The following is an 18,209-nucleotide window of genomic DNA, read 5'->3' on the forward strand; positions in this document are numbered from 1 at the left end:
GTCAGCTGCAACAATAAATAATTAAAGTAATGCCTGTAAGTGACTCACTCAGCTTTGGTTTAGCAAACACATCTTTGGAAACCAAAATTGCATTGGACCACCTGATCTGTACTGACACTCTCCTCTAGCCACTAAATTACCAGGTGCTCTTGTAGGTGGGAAACAGTTTTCTCACAAACCTTTCCCAATGAAATTGCTTTTTCACAGGCACAAGGTCCCTGCACTTAATCTGTGCCAGCATGAAAACAGGGCCATCAGTCTGTGGCAAATATGATTTCATGTCAACATTGGTCTCAAATGAAACCATTTTAATGATTAGAAATGACAAGTATTAAGTGTTTTTCTTTAGAATATTATTCATGAGATGTAAGAAGTAGCTGATAGAAGATGATGAGTAGATGATAGAAATTCTTTTAGGGTTAGCAGCTCTTTCAGGCAGAGTGACCCTCCTCATTATTCAACAGGACAAGATAATAAGGCCTCAATGAAGACTTGGACTTTTCATGCATTTCCATGAGGTATGAAAACCATTAGTGGATTCTGCATAAGTTATGTAATCCATTGTCTGTATTATTTCTTGTCAAAGGAGTATTATTGTTGTAAGGTAATGTAGTTCAGACTTTTCACATCAATCTGGACAATCCATTACCATGCAATAATGTAACTGACTGTTTTATAAAGGTCAAAAATGAATGGAGACCAATGGTTGCCTGGTGTTAAACAATACAATACATCAAAAAATATATAGTATACATATTTGTATGACATAATATTCTCAACACAATGAATGGACTTCAGATTCACATAGTCTCCTTCATTTTGTGAAGGAGCAATGATGGGAATGTGGGTTCCATCAGTGCACCCTATCACACCGGGAAATCCTAAAAGAAATTAAAATGACTAATCCCAGTCTGAGGTTGCAGCACCATGTCATTAACTGAATATGATTTATAATCATAAATTTTAACTGATTTCTACATCATTCACCTGTGGAGCTCCTCCTTGATGACACTCACAGGTTTATGTCCAGGGAACACAACAAAAGAGTTTAATAGACGTTTCAGAGCTAGGGACACTTTTCTCACGGCTCTGCAGACAGTGGCTGCACTGATATTTTCTGCATCTCCGATATTATACAGAAAACTCCCGTTTGCAAAAAAAGAGCAACACAAAGAATCAGGATAGATGAAAGTGCACGTCCACGGTTGGTGACGTTGGTTATGTCACGACGGATGAGGTTATGGATGTAAATGATGGACTGTGATGTGAAACGGTACCGTTCAAAAAGAAAATGTTCTGGAAATGATAATACGTCAATTCTGGGCCTGTGAATAATGTCCCAACGAATGCGTAACTCCCTCCTCAGTAACACTGCCTCTTCGTCCACAGGGTCCTCCAAGAACGGACATGCCATGGTCGAAAAAAGTAGATTTAAAACTAGAACACACTTTAGGATCCGACTTTACCTTGAGGACAGATGATCAAACTCGCTGAAACCCGCGCGACACTAAACGAATGAATCACGCTGCGTGTGTGGCGTAAGAGGGAGGAGACAGCTAGAAACTCGAGGTTCATTGAAGAAAACCTGCTCCCGACCAGGTTAGGTTCACAGAGTCAGTTGCCTTAGTAACTGACACCGAGCTTCAGTTACCTCTCTTTCTGAAACGGGATGGAGTTACTCCGCTTTCTCTGGCTTAAAGGGAAATTTTGGTTTATTTCAACCTGTCTCCTATCGTCCTAAATTTGTTTCAAGTGACTAGTGACATAAAAATAATAGTTAGCATGTTAGCCGTTAGCCTAGATACAGCCGGGGCGCATAGTAGCGTCAGACCTGTTAAAACGTAAGTGAACGGGCAACCTTCAAGTGCAAAGTTAGTCCACTAAACAAGCTTTTTTTCATAAAGACCGCCTCATATCGTTAGGATAAATGTCAGAGAACATATAGAAAACGACATGTAAACGTGTTGTCTTACCTTACCGGTGTGCTGCCATGTTTGTTTACCATTTAGCTCTGCTTTCCAAAGCGCGGCCGAAATATATCTCGCGAGCTCTAGATAAAGCCCAGCTGGATACTAACGTTACTGCATTACGGCGGAGGTAATAATAGTTAATTGAAAAAATCTGCTGTTTTTGAACATATGTAAAACCACTGGCCAGGTAAGACCAGCAGAGAGCTAGCAGGCTGGCTCCACAGGTGACTTGTTGGTCAGTGTCCATGTTCATTCCAGGAAAAAAAAGTATTTTCTTACTCTATGAAAGTGCACCTGTGCTTTTACTGCTATGAAAACTATCCAAGGTCTACATTTCTGCTGTGAAGGAGAGATCCTGTGAGGCAGATCAACATGGCTTTGAAACTACCAACAAGTCCACCAACCCGTACGACCACATAGGTCAAATGTTCCTACTGTTTAATACGTCCCAGTGTATGTCATATGTCACGTGTGTCACATGACATACGACCACAAACTATGTTACAGTGTTAAAACTTATCACTGACTTTTGGTTTCACAAAGCATCATGATTGGTCTCCTGGATGAAAGTCCTGTGTTTGTTTGACCCATCCACCTCCCTGCCCCTCTGTCTTAAGTGGATTTTCTTGCTCTTTATACTCCCTTGTTCCCATCATAAATGGCCACTAGAGGTCACTGCCTTACAATAAACCTAAATATAGCTCATAATTGCTGCTTATACAACCTATTAGGGGTGTAACGATACATCGATCCACATCGATACATCGATTCATTGATTAACGATCCGATTACATCAATGCAAAATAAAAACATCGATCATATCGTCATCTTAAAGATACACATTTATTTTAAAATTCACATAGCACGTCTGTGTCACCATTTCTGGGCAAGCGCGCCTCCACTCAAACAACAAACAGAGCTCAGAAATAAAATGGTCAAATCATTTTCTAGTTGTTTTTGTGAGTTGATGTAAATGATTGTGTTAGATGGGCATGTGATATCGCGCCATATCGATCGCAGGCTCCTGAATCGAATCGAATCAAAATCGTATCGTGACAGACTTTGTGATATCGGCAAACATCGTATCGTCATCCAAACAAATCGATATAATATCATATCGTGATGACGCTGGTGATTGACACCCCTACAACCTATAGTGTCAATTTTTGGAGGACAGTCACAAAAATACATGTCAATAGGTCAGATGCTGAAATGCTACAGACCTCAAGCTGTAGAGGACATGTCCATCAGGAAAGACACGCAGCATGATGTTATCAGTGGTGGTGTCATGGATGAAGGACCTCTTTGAGTGGACAAAGAAGACATCAGGCACCCAGATCTTCTTCACCAGACGACCATCAAACGTCATGCTCTTGTTGGTGCTGCTGGTGAACGACAGGCGCTCATCCTTCCAGTAGTGCCTCAGGTACAGAGTCATGGTAAAGTCCTGGTGGAATTAAAGAAAGGGAGGATGATGTTAAACCCATAAAACATTACGTTTTTAGTACCCGAGCGTGGTAGAATTTTGTCAAAACCAATGACTTCAAAGAATACTTCACCTGCAGAATGACCATTTATACATCAATTACTCACTTCGTGTTTCATTAAATGTGTGGAGAAAATGTTGTTTTTCTAGCACAGGTCCATGCTGTTGGGAAACATGGTCCCCTTTCACTTTAATTCATTAAGAATGTCCGCCTTTTTTGGATTATCCATTCACTATGGAGGCATGCGAGAAAAACAAAGTTCTCCAACAAATTCAACGTTAAGTGAGTTATCAATATACAAATGGTCATTTTGCGAGTGAAGTATTCCTTTAAAAAACCCAATGACATTTTAAAAAGTTCCAACCCTGTGTTTCTGTGTTGATTGTTCTTCTGTCTTCCCATTAAGCAATCTTGAAGTGCTCCAGCTCCTGTTTTAGTGGGACTTGAAAGTCAGACTACGTACAGCAGCCACTGTGGCCCCAAATGCTATTTGTGGTAAAATGGCATATTGGATTTCTCTCCATTTCCCAAACTGTTTGTGTGTGAGTTGCTTTCATTTTTGCCCCAGGGAGCAATGAAGTCTTGTCTTAAAGACATCATGATAAGGTACCTGGACTGACAGTAAGTGGAGTGGGACCAGACACAGGAAACAACAGATATGTCCCCAGGTACATTGGTTTACTTCTTGTTTTACTTTTGTGATAAAACCACTGAAATGTTTGTGACATTTGTGATCTGTGACCTGATAAAATGTAGTGTAACAGTAGCACAAGATCAGGGTCAAGAATCAGTATCTCTCTATGTTGACACTGGCTGTCATAAACTACTGTTCAAAAGAAACCAAACAAGACAGTGGCAGCAAAACTGAGTGTATTCAACTGAACAAATGTGTGGCTTATTGCTTATACATTCATGTTTAAAATGTGTCTTTACTTCTGTCAAATGTTATACAGTCTCACTGTAAAGGACCACAGCAGATGTCATGTACAACTGACATGCCTGCTGACCATTTACCAAGCCATACCATCTGGAACTTGTTTGCTTCCCTCCTTTTCCCTCCTTGGTAGCTACTGGTCTCCATTAATTAGAGCATACTTATGATTACTGTGCCATCAGTCACCCAAACCGTAAACCCCAATCCATCCATGACACAACATTTTAATGTAAAGTCTACACAAATGCCCCAGACTATCAAACTTACATAAAAACTTTATGTTTGGTTGACATAAAAACTCATCCCTTATCAGTGTTTTTAAAGTTAAGTCAACAATTTTTTAGTTCATTTGACTAAAATTTATAGAGCCAACTCTAATTAGTTTAAGGCAAATAAAAAACACTGTCATTGTGCACTGTACATATTGTGGCTGTTGGGGCTAAATGGGTGGAGTTTCCTAGCATGCCATGAGACAATGTGTTTAAGGCCATAAGCCGAGGAAAACTGTGTTTAAATGTGTTCTAAATCACTCGTGTGACCCATTACATAATTGATGTTTATGTATTTTACATTGGTTCCAACGGGTTACAGTTAATGTTGTGGTAAAAGACATTGTGTACCATGAGTAAAGTGGTATACACAGTTAGTGACCTCCCGCCTCCGAGGATATTAGAGTGTCGCACATAAAGTTGTGCTGAGGTGAAATAAAGAGCATTTACTGATTCAGAAATGATCTCTTTGCCTTATTCTTGCCATTGAGAAACCTAAGCTCACCACAATATAGTTTGTTATTTAAAAAAAAAAGATTCTAAAATGTGTACTCAATATTTTTGTGTTTATATGACAAATCAAATGTTCACACAACAACAACAACAACAACAACAACAACAACAACAAAACAGTGACATTAAACTGACATAAAATTCCTGTCAGACAAGGGTCATATTACGACACATTTATTTGTTTTCTGGTGAGCTCAAAACTTTTATGTTACTGCATTGTACTAAGCTAAAAATTTTGAGTGCAAGCTGTTTCGAAATATTTTTTAAGTTGAGTGAGCGAATTGGGGTTCACAGTATTAACTTAACATGTTAAACTGTAGACTTACATGTGGAGTGTTGGAATCAATAATTGGAACATAGGGTTTAGCCTACAGCTGAGTCGGGGACACTACCCATTTCTGCTCCCTATTTCTTGCTTAGAGGTTATGACAATATAACGTGTTGAACATTAGATGTATAATATAATATAAAGGCTATGGAGGTTTGATATAAACTGTAATTCAAGCCACTATAAGTAGCATCTGTCAACACAACTCAATCACTAGAAAAAATGTTGGCATTGGAGGTTACGGCAAACCACAGGTACATCACATTCACATGTTATACTTTTTTTTTTAACAATATTTATATGGCATTTTTCAAAACAAATTGCTTTACGACAAAAACAATAATAAAGCTAAAAAAAACGTGTGAAATATAAAACAGGATAAAATAATATAAAAAAGTGACAATAAAGACATTCAGTTAAGAAAAAGCCAAATAATAAAAGTGAGTTTTAGGAAGAAATTTGAAAGAGGTCACTGAGTTCCACAGCTGAGGGGCCAAAATAGCAAAAGCTCTGTCACCTTTTAGTCACAAGTTGAGATTTTGGAACCAATAGTCAAGCCTTGTTGGAGGATCTCAGGCAGCGGGGTTTTTGTTGTTTGTTGGTCTCCAGTGGTTTTCTGCAGCTTGGTAGTTGAAACATGGTCCACCATGCATTCAAACTCCAGGCGACAAAGTAAGTTCATATATTCAGTTCAAATCAATTCAATTTTATTTATAAAGCCCAACATCACAAATAACAATTTGCCTCAGAGGGCTGTTCACGTAATGTATGTAAAATCTTAAGTTACTGTTACTGATGTTACTGTGAGGAAACTTCACTGTATCACTGTATATAGTGACAATAAAGGCATCTTATCTTATCTTATCTTATCTTATCTTATCTTATCTTATCTTATCTTATCTTATCTGTACAGCATACAACATCCCTCTGTCCTTTGGACCCTCACAGTGGATAAGGAAAAACTCCCCCCAAAAAAACCCTTTATATATGACATTTTAAAAAAGTAGACGTTGATATGACAAGTATGAAACATGCACATACAATGCCAACATTTGCTACTGGTGACTGCTGGTGGCTGATCAAGACCAAATAAGTATCCAGTGACAAGCTATGAACCAGCCAAAAGCAAATAACCTATGGAACAAGCTGAGAAACCAAATGTAAGAACTGACCATGAAACTACTGTAAGTAACAGCACACATGCATCCACACAGTAGGGACAGGACTGACAGCAGCTGAACATCCAGGGAAATCTGGCTGTAGTGTCGACCATCAAAAACCCCATCAGTTGGGAAAAACTGGCCACTCTTTAATTGCTTTTGGTCCTCAGTTGTCAACATTTAATTAGACTTCCTCACTTTCCCATTTCCCTTCCTACTGATTTCATGTCATGAGCAGTTACTTGCCCGACAACTTCTCAAGAGACAAAAACTAATTCCAGCTATTTAAAACTTCACGTTCCTGTACATCTTCAGGCTCATAGACTACAGAGAACCATTTGACTTGCAAAAAAAATGTTGTCTTTGTTAGTTACATGGAGTTAAAGTCACTTCAAGGTAGAGAATGGAGTGAACTGAAATTTATTCACCATTGTATCTCCAAGGGCCTGTTTCAGAAAGCAGGGTTAACAAACTGTGAGTGTAACCCTGAACTCTCAGTTAATGAACCCTGAGATAGAAAACTTTGAGTTTTGAGTTGCAGAACAGCTGATCAAAGTCAGTTCAATAAACTCTTGAGTATGTTTACTCTGAGTTAAGCTTGTCTGCAGTCAATGAAAAAAGCCATCATAAATGGAGCTCCGATACTACGATTCACCATGGCAACAGGTAATTAAAAGGCAGAACTTCCACATCTATCTATCTATCTATCTATCTATCTGTCTATCTGTCTATCTATCTATCTATCTGTCTATCTATCTATCTGTCTATCTATCTATCTATCTATCTATCTATCTATCTATCTATCTATCTAAACAGCCATTGAAATTCTGTTAAAACATGTTCAGACTAGACATAGCCTGATTAAAAACCTAAATTTCATTCTGCAGCTGCTCCACGGTTCTGCTCATCATAATTAGTAACATATAGTCTCCAACACCACAGGAACTACCACTACCACCTGCCAAAAGCCACATGCCGAGGTTTTATTCTGAGCTGGGGGTGACTTAATCTTGGAACCTATCGGCTATCGTCTGACAACGATAAAGCATACATATGCAGATGTCTGTGTATGTGATTAGCAGTCATTTGATACTGTGTGATATTTTAATGTGAGGGCAAAATCTGCTCTTCAAAAAAATGACTGACGCGCATAATTAATGCACTTTGATGTGCGTTTTGACACGTACTGAATCAATGAGGAAGTGAATGAGCGTGTCTGGTTCTGTCAGAGGGAGGAGACAAAGACAAACTCAGGGGTTGTTGAGGAAAACCTGCTGGCAACAGGTTAGGGTCGCAGAGTCAGACGTCACAGTCACTGACCCAGAGTTTAAGTTACCTATCTTTCTGGAACTGAAAACCCAGAATTTCCTTCATCTCAGAGTTTTCACTAAATCTGCTTCCTGAAACAGGGCCATGATCTAGAGATCAATTTGCCCCCTATTGCTTCAGACATCGTGTGGGACTGAAGATGACTGTTTGCATATGCATATTACATTTGATCGTCATTCAACATTTTTAGCAAAAAACAAACTAAAACAAAAAACACTACAGCCAACAGTGCTTACTAACTAAATCACTGCAACCATCAAACTGTTGTGCAGAAAAAGCAACATGCAGAACTTAACCTTAACTTCTTGTCTACTACTCACATATCTATGAAAATCCAAGATTCAGCAAGCAGGAAATATTAATGGGGTGTGTGTGTATATATATATATATATACACACAATGATTAAACCAGGACGTTTTCAGCCCACTGTTGTGAATGGGGGCGAAAGGGAGCGCTGTGGATAGCTCCCCACCTGCTCCCAGCAGCAGGATCAGCACCTTGGAGAGCACTGCAGTGCACAGTCCTGACTGTTGTTTTACACTGACTTGCAATTTTCACCCATTCCAAAAGATTAAACAATAATGTTTACCATTGGCCCTAACTACCTGCACAGTGCACACACAAATCTCAGCATTCTGTCAGAAACCCAGGACCAAACCATGACGTGATTCCAGCTTCATCTTGACTTACATATTCGTAAGATCATCAAACCTTGTACCTACATCCAAGGATTACTGCCAGAGTCCCTTCAGCTTTTCAACTGTGCACTTACACTAATTCTATTGTTAAATCATAAATGCTTATTTTTCTTCACTGTAACTTTTAACAGGCATAAATAATTGTACAGAATACACCATCTGGACACGAGGAACAGGAACCTATTACTTGCCCTTGACTTTACACCAGATGGCAGTTATAGACCTGATTTTCAGATTGTACTCTTCACTTATAAACACTTAACAGCCCCAGATAACTTCCTCTCTCTTATCAAGCTGCACACAGAGATCCTCAGACCTGCTGACTGTTCCCATGGCTAGGTTTAACATAATGTCTACACAGCAGGTGTGGCAAAAGTAGCACATTATTAGAGCAGCAGCAGCAGCTTCTCTGTCTGGGTCGACACAGGATGTGTTCAGACACAGTGTGTAGGCCACCTACTTTTTGGCAGTGGTCACAGCCCAGCGCAAACTCACTGTAGTTAAAATTGTTCAAATAATACCAAGAGATTGGAAGCGTAACAAACCTTCTGTAAACTTATTATTTATTATTTGTTTTTATACAGTTTATATGACATTTGGTATACTAACATTTCAAATGATCATTTTTTAAAACACAATTAAATGCTGAATTTCAATAGTTAATCACAATTAATTGCAAGTTGAAGTGCTTGTTTAAATTCCATTACTCTGCATTCCCAAACAGTTTTGAACTCCATATTACCAACGTACGGCAATTCTTACCAGAGTGTCTGGATTGCGAATCAAATGAGTGCAAAAAAACTGTCTTTATGATCTTGCCTCTCAGATTTGTTGCTTTCAGATCAGTGCTGCATTACTACAGCACTAAGGTCTTGAAGCAATGCCTTAGAGGTTATTTTTTTAAAGGATTGCACTGTTCCAGATGAGAAAACACAGTTACCCTAAAATAATTTTGATTATTAACTGATGTCCAGTGATCCCAGCTTAATGTGACAATATTTGCAATTTTTAGTTCCAGTTTAGATGCTTTCTCTGATTGTACAGGTCCTGTATTCCTTATACATGATATACTTGTGTAGTGGTGTGTCTGTGTTGTTCTGCAGTTACACCTCCAAAACACTGGTCGATGGGGAGGTTTCAGTGAAGTGCTGTACAGTTTGATTGATTCAAAACACACCTAAAACACATATAAAACTTGGCTTAATAGCGACACCTTCAAATCCAAGTACAGAAATTGGCTTTATTATAACTCACCAGATTCATAGACAAAACACCTGACTTTTGCTTGACACATTTTTTCCCACAAATACAACATGCTAATGTTATTAGCCCAAAAGTATGGTATTTTACATTGTTTAGATTCGCCTAGCAGCCAGTGGAGTTTCTCTCTACTCATATAAAGCCAGGATAAATCACATAAAGGACCTAAACTCAAACTCAAGTACTTCTGTGATATCTAAATATTAATCAGTCAACTAAGCCACCTGGGAGTTTTTTAAGTTTCTTCTATTGATTTTTTTTTAAATATTATTTTTCTTTCTTAAATCAGGTTATAACTGTTTTTTTAAATTGTGCTATAAATGTCATTATTACTAAAGGAGGGCATTCCTGCGTGGCAAAAAGATGCAAAAGCAACAGAATGAATATGATGTGTATTCTTCATATAAACTTTTAACCCTAAAGAATATATTCAGACCATTTGATTTGTAGTTTAATTACATATTATTTCTCAGTAACTGTAGCAGATTACAATTACATTTATTTTGTAATTGAATCACATTACTCAGTAACATGTAACTGGTCATTCTGCAAGACTGATAATCTGTGACATTATAAACAGGTGTGGAGTAACACAGATTTTCTTACCATGTCCACCTCAGAGATGCTGTCCAAGCTCTCCACCTGAACGTCCACTCCAACAGGGATTGCAGGCCCTGCAAAACAAAAATATATCATGAGCAAACATTTGTAATGACACTGCAGGAGGTGCTGCCGAGCTGTTTTATGACAGAACTACCTCACTTTTAGCAGCTGCTTCCTCCGCTCAGTTCAGTTGAGCGTTTTAGACCAGTGGTTCACAACTGGTGGGTTGCAGTCCAAAAGTGGGTCATGGGTCCATTTTGAATGGACCGCAAGTGACTCGCAAATGTGTCAAGTTTTTTTTTTTTTTTTTTTTTAAAAACACACTTTATTTTTGAAGTACAGTGAATTTGCAGCACAAGATTCATTTTGAGTGAGTGAATAACAGACAGCTACTTAACAGAGACAACAAATTAGCTTGATCACATGGCTAAACACAAGTATGATGCTGAGCGGACTTTGAACTAATGAGAAATCTGGACGTTGTGGCTGGACCAGTTGGGAACCACTGTTTTAGACACTCAGGTTCTTTGCACCATAACTTGACTGCAGCTTACAGGTGGGTGGCACTTTATCAATTTTCATGATTTACAATATTTTAGCTTAGCCTATTTGATATTGAGTTGCACTTTTGAATTGTTCATATTTCAATTGTCAAAAACTTAACCATCCTCCTCTGGCTTCTCTACCCTCCTGCATTTTCACCTCCTGGCTGAAGCCAATAACTCATAATATTTTTACATTAAAGAGGACCTGTTATGCTCATTTACAGGTTCATACCTGTATTTTGCATTTCTATTGGAACATGTTTACATGCTTCAGTGTTAAAGAAACACTCCCTCAATCTTTCTGTGCTGGAACACCTGTATTCACCCTCTGTCTGAAAAGGCTTTGCTTAGTGTCTGAGTCTTTAAGCCCCCCCTCTCCTGAAAAAGCCCAGTCTGCTCTGTTTGGTTAGCATATTCAGTTTCCCACAGAATGACTGTAGCAGAGTATAACAGTATTTTCTCCAGTTAAAAAAATTAAACAATTAAAGCTTCTAAATACAAGCGGACATGTTCCATGATCATCCTGATTTAGTTGTAGAGTGACAAGGTTTGTGACCCAGCCGCCATGTTAAAAACAACTGAATAAAGCACCAGCCACAGCAAACCATTTCATTTTACAGTACATTAAAACATGCTCCTGAACACATTTAAGGCAAGAAATAGGCAATATAGTAACTGCACCTTGATTGATATTTGATCAGTGCTGTGTAGTTTGACTGCAGTTCACAAGCAGTGACTGACATGACTGGCAGCTGTGTTAGAGACTCCTCGGCTCTGATTGGCAGTTTTCTCTCATGTGTGGTGAGGCCATTAGAAGCAATTCAAGAGAGCAGAGGAATAGGATTTTTTCACAGATTATCTGCCTCACAGTGTTGAGCAGTAGCATCACTACAAGTAGCGACGTTGCTAACTTAACTACATTTCTCAGTGGTGTGGTGGTAACGTCACTACTTTCTGAGTCAAGTAGCTTTTCAGTAGTGAAGCTGATTAATTGACTGAGTGGTGTGGTAGCGTCCTCAAAAGAGAGGTGAGAGAGTGACACACTGATGTCACTTGTTATCTGCAGGACATGTTCATGCTCTGATGTCCAAAAAAGAAACATTTTAATTTAGGTCTGTTGGTTTTATTGTTTATATATTTGCCTTTAATTCATTATAATTTTGTTGACGGAATTCTGTTTTTAAATTACTGACATAGCCAGACAGTAGTTTAGATTAGTTTAGTTTAGATTTACTTCTTTGTCTGTTTGGAGGCTGGGTTAACATACAGTTCTTTATTAACTGATAAATTTAGATACATAGTTCAAATATTGTGTATCAAAATCAGAAATACATTATTGATCCCTGAGGGGACATTGTGAATCATTACAGTTGCTCTGATGTAAAGAATAGAGAGTTATGGGGCGTCGGTGGATTAGTGGATAGAGCAGATGCCCCATGTACAAGGCTGTTGCTGCAGCGGCTCGGGTTTGACTCCAGCCTGTGGCCCTTTGCTGCATGTCATTCCCTCTCTCTCTCTCCCCCCCCTTTCACACCTGACTTTCCTATCAATTAAAGGCAAAACTGTCCCAAAAAATATCTTAAAAAAAAAAAAAAGTTATAAGAAGTAAGAATAAGATTATGAAATAGAAGTATGTAAAGATAAAGCAATTAAATAACATAGAAATGAAAATGTGCATAAAATCAATAAAATGTTTATTATGCTACATTGTTTAACACTAGTACTTAAGATATAAAAAAATATTAAAAATTATATATATATATATATAGAGAGAGAGATAGATATTATCTATTATTATTTAATATAATAATTAAATTATTTAATTTTAAATATATATATATATATATATATATATATATATATGTAGTATATTTTGTTCATTCATTCATTTTCCGTAACCGCTTATCCTGTTAGGGGTCGTGGGGAGCTGGAGCCTTTCCCTACTGACATTGGGTGAGAGGCAGGGTGCACCCTGGACAGGTCGCCAGACTATCGCTGGACTTTGTATATTTTATCAGCAGCTAAAATTGTACATATTGTATAAGAGGAAAACTGCCCAGTTATGCTATAAATCTGAATACAGATACTTTTGTGAAATAAAGCGCCACAGATACAGATAGTACCTTTGTGTTACACCCCTACTGCCTACAGTACACCACTTGGACAAACAAGCAATCTGATATGTTTTCCAAGACAACAAAGAGCCTCGAGCCTAAGTGAATTCCTCCCTCTGAAATATTAATGTGAGTTCCGGGGACCTAAACATCCCCTAAATGGGATTTACATTTTTAAAAAGCATAGTTGACACCAATTTTATTTAGTTCCATGAGAACCCGTGGTGACATTTGGCCCAGTTTCTCAGTGTGACTGTGTGGAATCCAGGAATCGGCAGCTGTTTCACTGTATGAACGAGAGATCACAAAACATTACCCAAGTCCACAGGAAGTGGGACGAGTGACCCAAAAACAGATCTGAATTCTGTTAACGGGTGGTTCTTAATGGAAAATAGGGGATTTATGCAGCACCAGTTGCAAAGATTTATTATTAAAACTAACAGCTTTCAGCTCTTGGGATATATTTTGTTTGATGGCTATGTTTATACATGTTAGGTCATGCTCAGGTTTTCTCTTCATATATTGCATGAACCACCTCATGCCTTTACAGTACATGATCTGTAGCCATGGGAGGCGCCAGTGTTTTATTTACTGCACCTCATTCGGCTTTACTTTAACTGGACTTTAAAATGTTTCATATCTCTTTACCATCTCTGCCATGACCCCTGACCTCTGCATAAGTATAACAGTATTATATGTGACCCTCTCACACATCACCAGTCAGCATACACACACACACACACACACACTGCATAGATAGAGCTAAAGTGGAGGGAAGATTTACAGGCGATTTGAACCACTTTGCATCACTTATCTATACAGTCTGTAATCCAAAGAGATTAGCAGAAACGCTAAATGCTAGATTACAGTCATCAAAGCTCTTCAGATGGGGGGCTGTGGAGGGATCTCTGTGTTTGGGATTATTCTTCACTTAATGGGACAATGCCATCAAGTGTGTTGCACTTCTTGTCACATTAGGGACATAAAGGTCTTTCACACAGTAACTTAAACACCAGTGTTCAGTTATTTAAAGTATCCTCATTCAGGCAGCTCAGAGCAGGACTAAGAAACAGTAAGAGTGAAAGATCACCATGCTCACCCTTATTTAACTGCTCCACTAAAACTAACTAAATCAGCAATGTCCACCTAAAGTTAAACGGGTTGGCACTCAAAGTATAAAGTAGCATTTTGACTGAATCCATAATGTCCACACTTCATTGCAGTAGCAGACCTGCAGACTTAGACGTTGCAGTCTGAGGAAGAAAAGTTTGCAAGGGCCAAAGATCGACCAAATCCACATTTCACAAAGTCTACAAGCGGCCTCGAGTGGAGTCTCATGGTCAAGTCAAGTAAGAGTCTATTATAGCCTGATATCACAAAGCATGTCTCAAAGTGCTATACATAAAAAGGCACAATATATAAGAATGTAAAAGTGAAATAAAATACTAAAGCACTGTAAACAAAATATTTTAAATACTTTACAATATATCAAATGTGAGGCAAAACATCAGCAGTATAAAGTATGCAAATAAAAAGTGGTGTGGATCAAGTGGGAAAACAAAACACATACAGCGCTTTAAGAAAGTGTTTAGACGTCTTCATTTTCTCCCATTTTGATCAGTTGCAGTCTTGCAATAAAATCATTAATATTATTTTTTCCCCTCATCAGTCTACACTCAGTACCCAATGACAAAGTGAAAAACAATTTTAGATAATTTTTTTTTTGCAAACTCATTAAAAAGGAAAACAAATGTCACACTGACTCAGGTAATCAGACCTTAGACACTTGATATTAAGCCCAGGTGCCTTTCATTAGTTTTGATCATCTCCAAGATGTTTCTACATCTTGATTGGAGTCCACCTCCAATGGAGTAGACTGATATATTTTCAGAAGAGAGATTTGACTCAAATAGGACACCAGAATTTCGGGCTTTGTGAAATTGTGCAGCGAGCTAGAACTAACATTTACGTTTACCAGCATTTAACAGGAAGTTAGATGGCGTCCATTGTTTGATTTCTAATAGACATTCTTCCAGCTTCAGCAGCTGATTATGGTGCCAGGCTTAATGGAGATGTAAAGCTGAGTATCATCTGCATAGGAATAGAAACCTATGACCCAGAGGGGGGTCTAAGATAATATCTGGGGGTTACTCAATGGTTGTGGAGAATAAATAATAATAAATAAAAATAAAATAACATATTTCAGATAGGGCTGTCATATGATACATTTTTAAAATTGTAATGATTCACTGAATTTCAATAGTAATTCACGAGTATCAAATTATTATGATTTTTTTTTTTCAATTGCAAGTTTAAATTTTTACCATTTTGCATTTCAAAACAGTTCTGAAGTCCATATTTACAAGGTGAAGTAATTCTTGCTAGTGTTTTGATGGGGAACTAAATAAATGCAGAAATTTATGTTATGATTTTTTTATGCTAGTCCCATGAAAAACTGCATGGGACTAGCATAAAGTGGACACGTCTATAAAGGGTAGACTCGTGGGTGCACACATCCCATTTTCACTCAGATATCTTGAAGTGAGAGGCCAAAGGACCTCTATGAAAATGGCAGTTCTGTTTTTCCCTCACCAACATTTAGCCTGAAGCGTCATTTAGGCCACTTCCTGAAAAGCTAGCATGACATAATACCACTGGTTTCCTTACGTCTTCTAGTTTCATATGATGCGAGTATTATCACTCTAGCTTTAAAATTCAGCCATCTATAGCCTCTGAAAGACAGGCAGCGGTGAAAGTAGCAGTGCACGATAAACTTGATTAAAAAGACAGTGGTTTTTACATTTCATCACCTGTACCAGTGATATAATTTGCCTTAGAATAGATTTTAGCGAGTGTTTTTCTGAGAATCAAAGTGTGCCATCTGTGTCTGTGTGTACAAAGACATAAAAAGAGGTCATTCTGGCAGATCGGGGGGAGAGAAAAAGTCATGGGATGCATCAAAAGTCCTCATGCCTGGAGCACACTGGACTCAACCTAGGTGTTTGCTGTTAAAACAAAAAAACAACAACAAAAAACAAATGTTATCACAAACAAATTTTTAGCAGAGCATTCACATTTAGCACTCAAAATCAGCAGGGGAGGGGCATAGAAACAGCTGTTTGTAATGTGCTCTCTCTTTCTCTTTGTCTGCTTAGAAACCATGACAACGTCTCTGTCCGATGAAAAACACGTTTCTCCACTTTTGACGATTTTGACTTTCTACGTGCTTTGATAGACACTTCTGACACCCAATGGAAATACGTGTTGAATAGATGATGTAATAGACGTCTTTCCATTGGTTATTTGGATATCCAACGCTAACGGTTGCTAGGGAATATTATGGACACTCCATGCACTGTAGAAAATCAAAATCGTCAAAAGTGGAGATACGTGTTTTTCATCGGACAGCGATGACATGTTCTCTCTGTCTGTCTGTTGATCTCCTCCACTTGTTTCAGTACTGCAGAAAGTGTCACGCTACCTACACAAGCAATGCCTAATTTAGCCATGCTCATTTCACCATTTGACAGGACAAACGCCCACTTGCTTAGCTGCAGGGCTTACAGTAATTATATGCCAAAATATATACACACCAAATAGCATTGAACCAAGTGTCAGCAGACACTGCAGGAAAACAGGCAGGAAAACCTCTTTTTGGAGCAGTTTCCTCTCAAAGTTACCTCCCATGCAGGCCGCAATGGCTTTTTTCAGGTGCAGACTGGTCAAGGGGAGGTTTGGGAATTTACCTGGTGGGTCATCGTTTGAGGCCAGCCTCTGGTATTATACACTCTTTGTTAACGCCTTCTAACATACACTCCATGTGGACAAAGTCTGCTGGTTGTGATTTATAACTCTGTTGACTGTTTCGCAATATTTTAATTAATTCTGAAAAGCAGGCAGTTAAGTCAAATTAGGTATCATATGATCATTACAGTGACTCACCTTTGAATTTTTGCCTTCTGTACACAGCCATGGAGAGGGAAAACCTGGATAATTAGAATCATCCTTTTTTCTTTGCCAAAAATAAACCAAATCAACAGATTGTGTGTATGTGTGTGTGTGTTTTAATTAATGATTTGTTGATCAACAAACATGTGTCCGTTTGAATTTGGTGTGTCATATTGAGGCTGCCTGATAGCAAATTTCTGGGCTGCTTTTTGTTGCCAGTCTGCCCCTGGCTTTTTTTTCTATCTGTGTAAAAGAGGTTGGACTGTGAATTACTGAGGGAGGCATTATCCAAAACCTTTGTGCTTGTTTCTGCTCTGCATTACAAACAAATAATGATAGAGGAAAAGAGAACTTCAAAAGAGTGCTTTTTGCTCTGAGTGTCAAGCAGTTAGTTGAACATAAGTGGAAAAAAAATAAAAGAAACTGGGGACAGTGTATTCTGTGGATTATCCAGAGTTACACAGACACAGTTCCTGGAAAAAAACAAGCTGCTGTTCAGGTTTTCAAATGTCATTTTGTAATGCGGTGAGCAGCACAAACAAAATTCCATCCACATCCATTATGTTGGTGTGGCAGCAGAAATGTCAGGAACACACTTTGTGTAAAAGTATCTGTGTGTAATATATGAACCATGAACACAAGACACTTTTACTTCGTTGCTGACTATTTTTTTGTATTTACACTCTCTCCTACTTTGTTCTGCAACTGCTACACAGCCATTCCCCTTCGTTCAGCGATATCATACCTCACCACTTCTTAGGATTCAGGTCCAACAACAGAGATGGGACCAAGTCACACGTGCAAGTCTCAAGTAAGTCTCAAGTCTTAACCTTCAAGTCTCAAGTAAGTTCCAAGTCATTTTTTCTTGTCAAGTCAAGTCAAGTCAAGTCACAGGTTATGTTAAGTCAAGTCAAGTCAAGTCAAGTCCTGTAGTAGGTCAAGTCAAGTCAAGTCAAGTCCAAGTCAAGTCACCTTATTATTGTAATTTTACCTGCAGAATCTGATCTTAATAAAGTGAAAAGACAAGATATAAGTAACTGTCAGTAAACA

At 38.3% G+C, this 18,209-nt stretch overlaps 1 protein-coding gene across 1 annotated transcript in view; it reads right to left on the bottom strand.

Moving 5' to 3' along the window:
- Positions 1-18,209, bottom strand: part of gabrr2a (gamma-aminobutyric acid type A receptor subunit rho2a) — a 97,886-nt gene that overhangs the window by 49,352 nt on the left and 30,325 nt on the right. Inside the window, exons 3-4 of the mRNA XM_050062307.1 lie at positions 10,556-10,623; positions 3,194-3,417 (exon numbers count right to left, since the gene is read on the bottom strand). Coding sequence (XP_049918264.1) covers positions 3,194-3,417; positions 10,556-10,623 — 292 coding nt within the window. The remainder of the gene's footprint in view (positions 1-3,193; positions 3,418-10,555; positions 10,624-18,209) is intronic.

This window comes from Epinephelus moara, chromosome 14, assembly GCF_006386435.1.
Source record: "Epinephelus moara isolate mb chromosome 14, YSFRI_EMoa_1.0, whole genome shotgun sequence".
Taxonomy (NCBI): Eukaryota; Metazoa; Chordata; class Actinopteri; order Perciformes; family Serranidae; genus Epinephelus; species Epinephelus moara.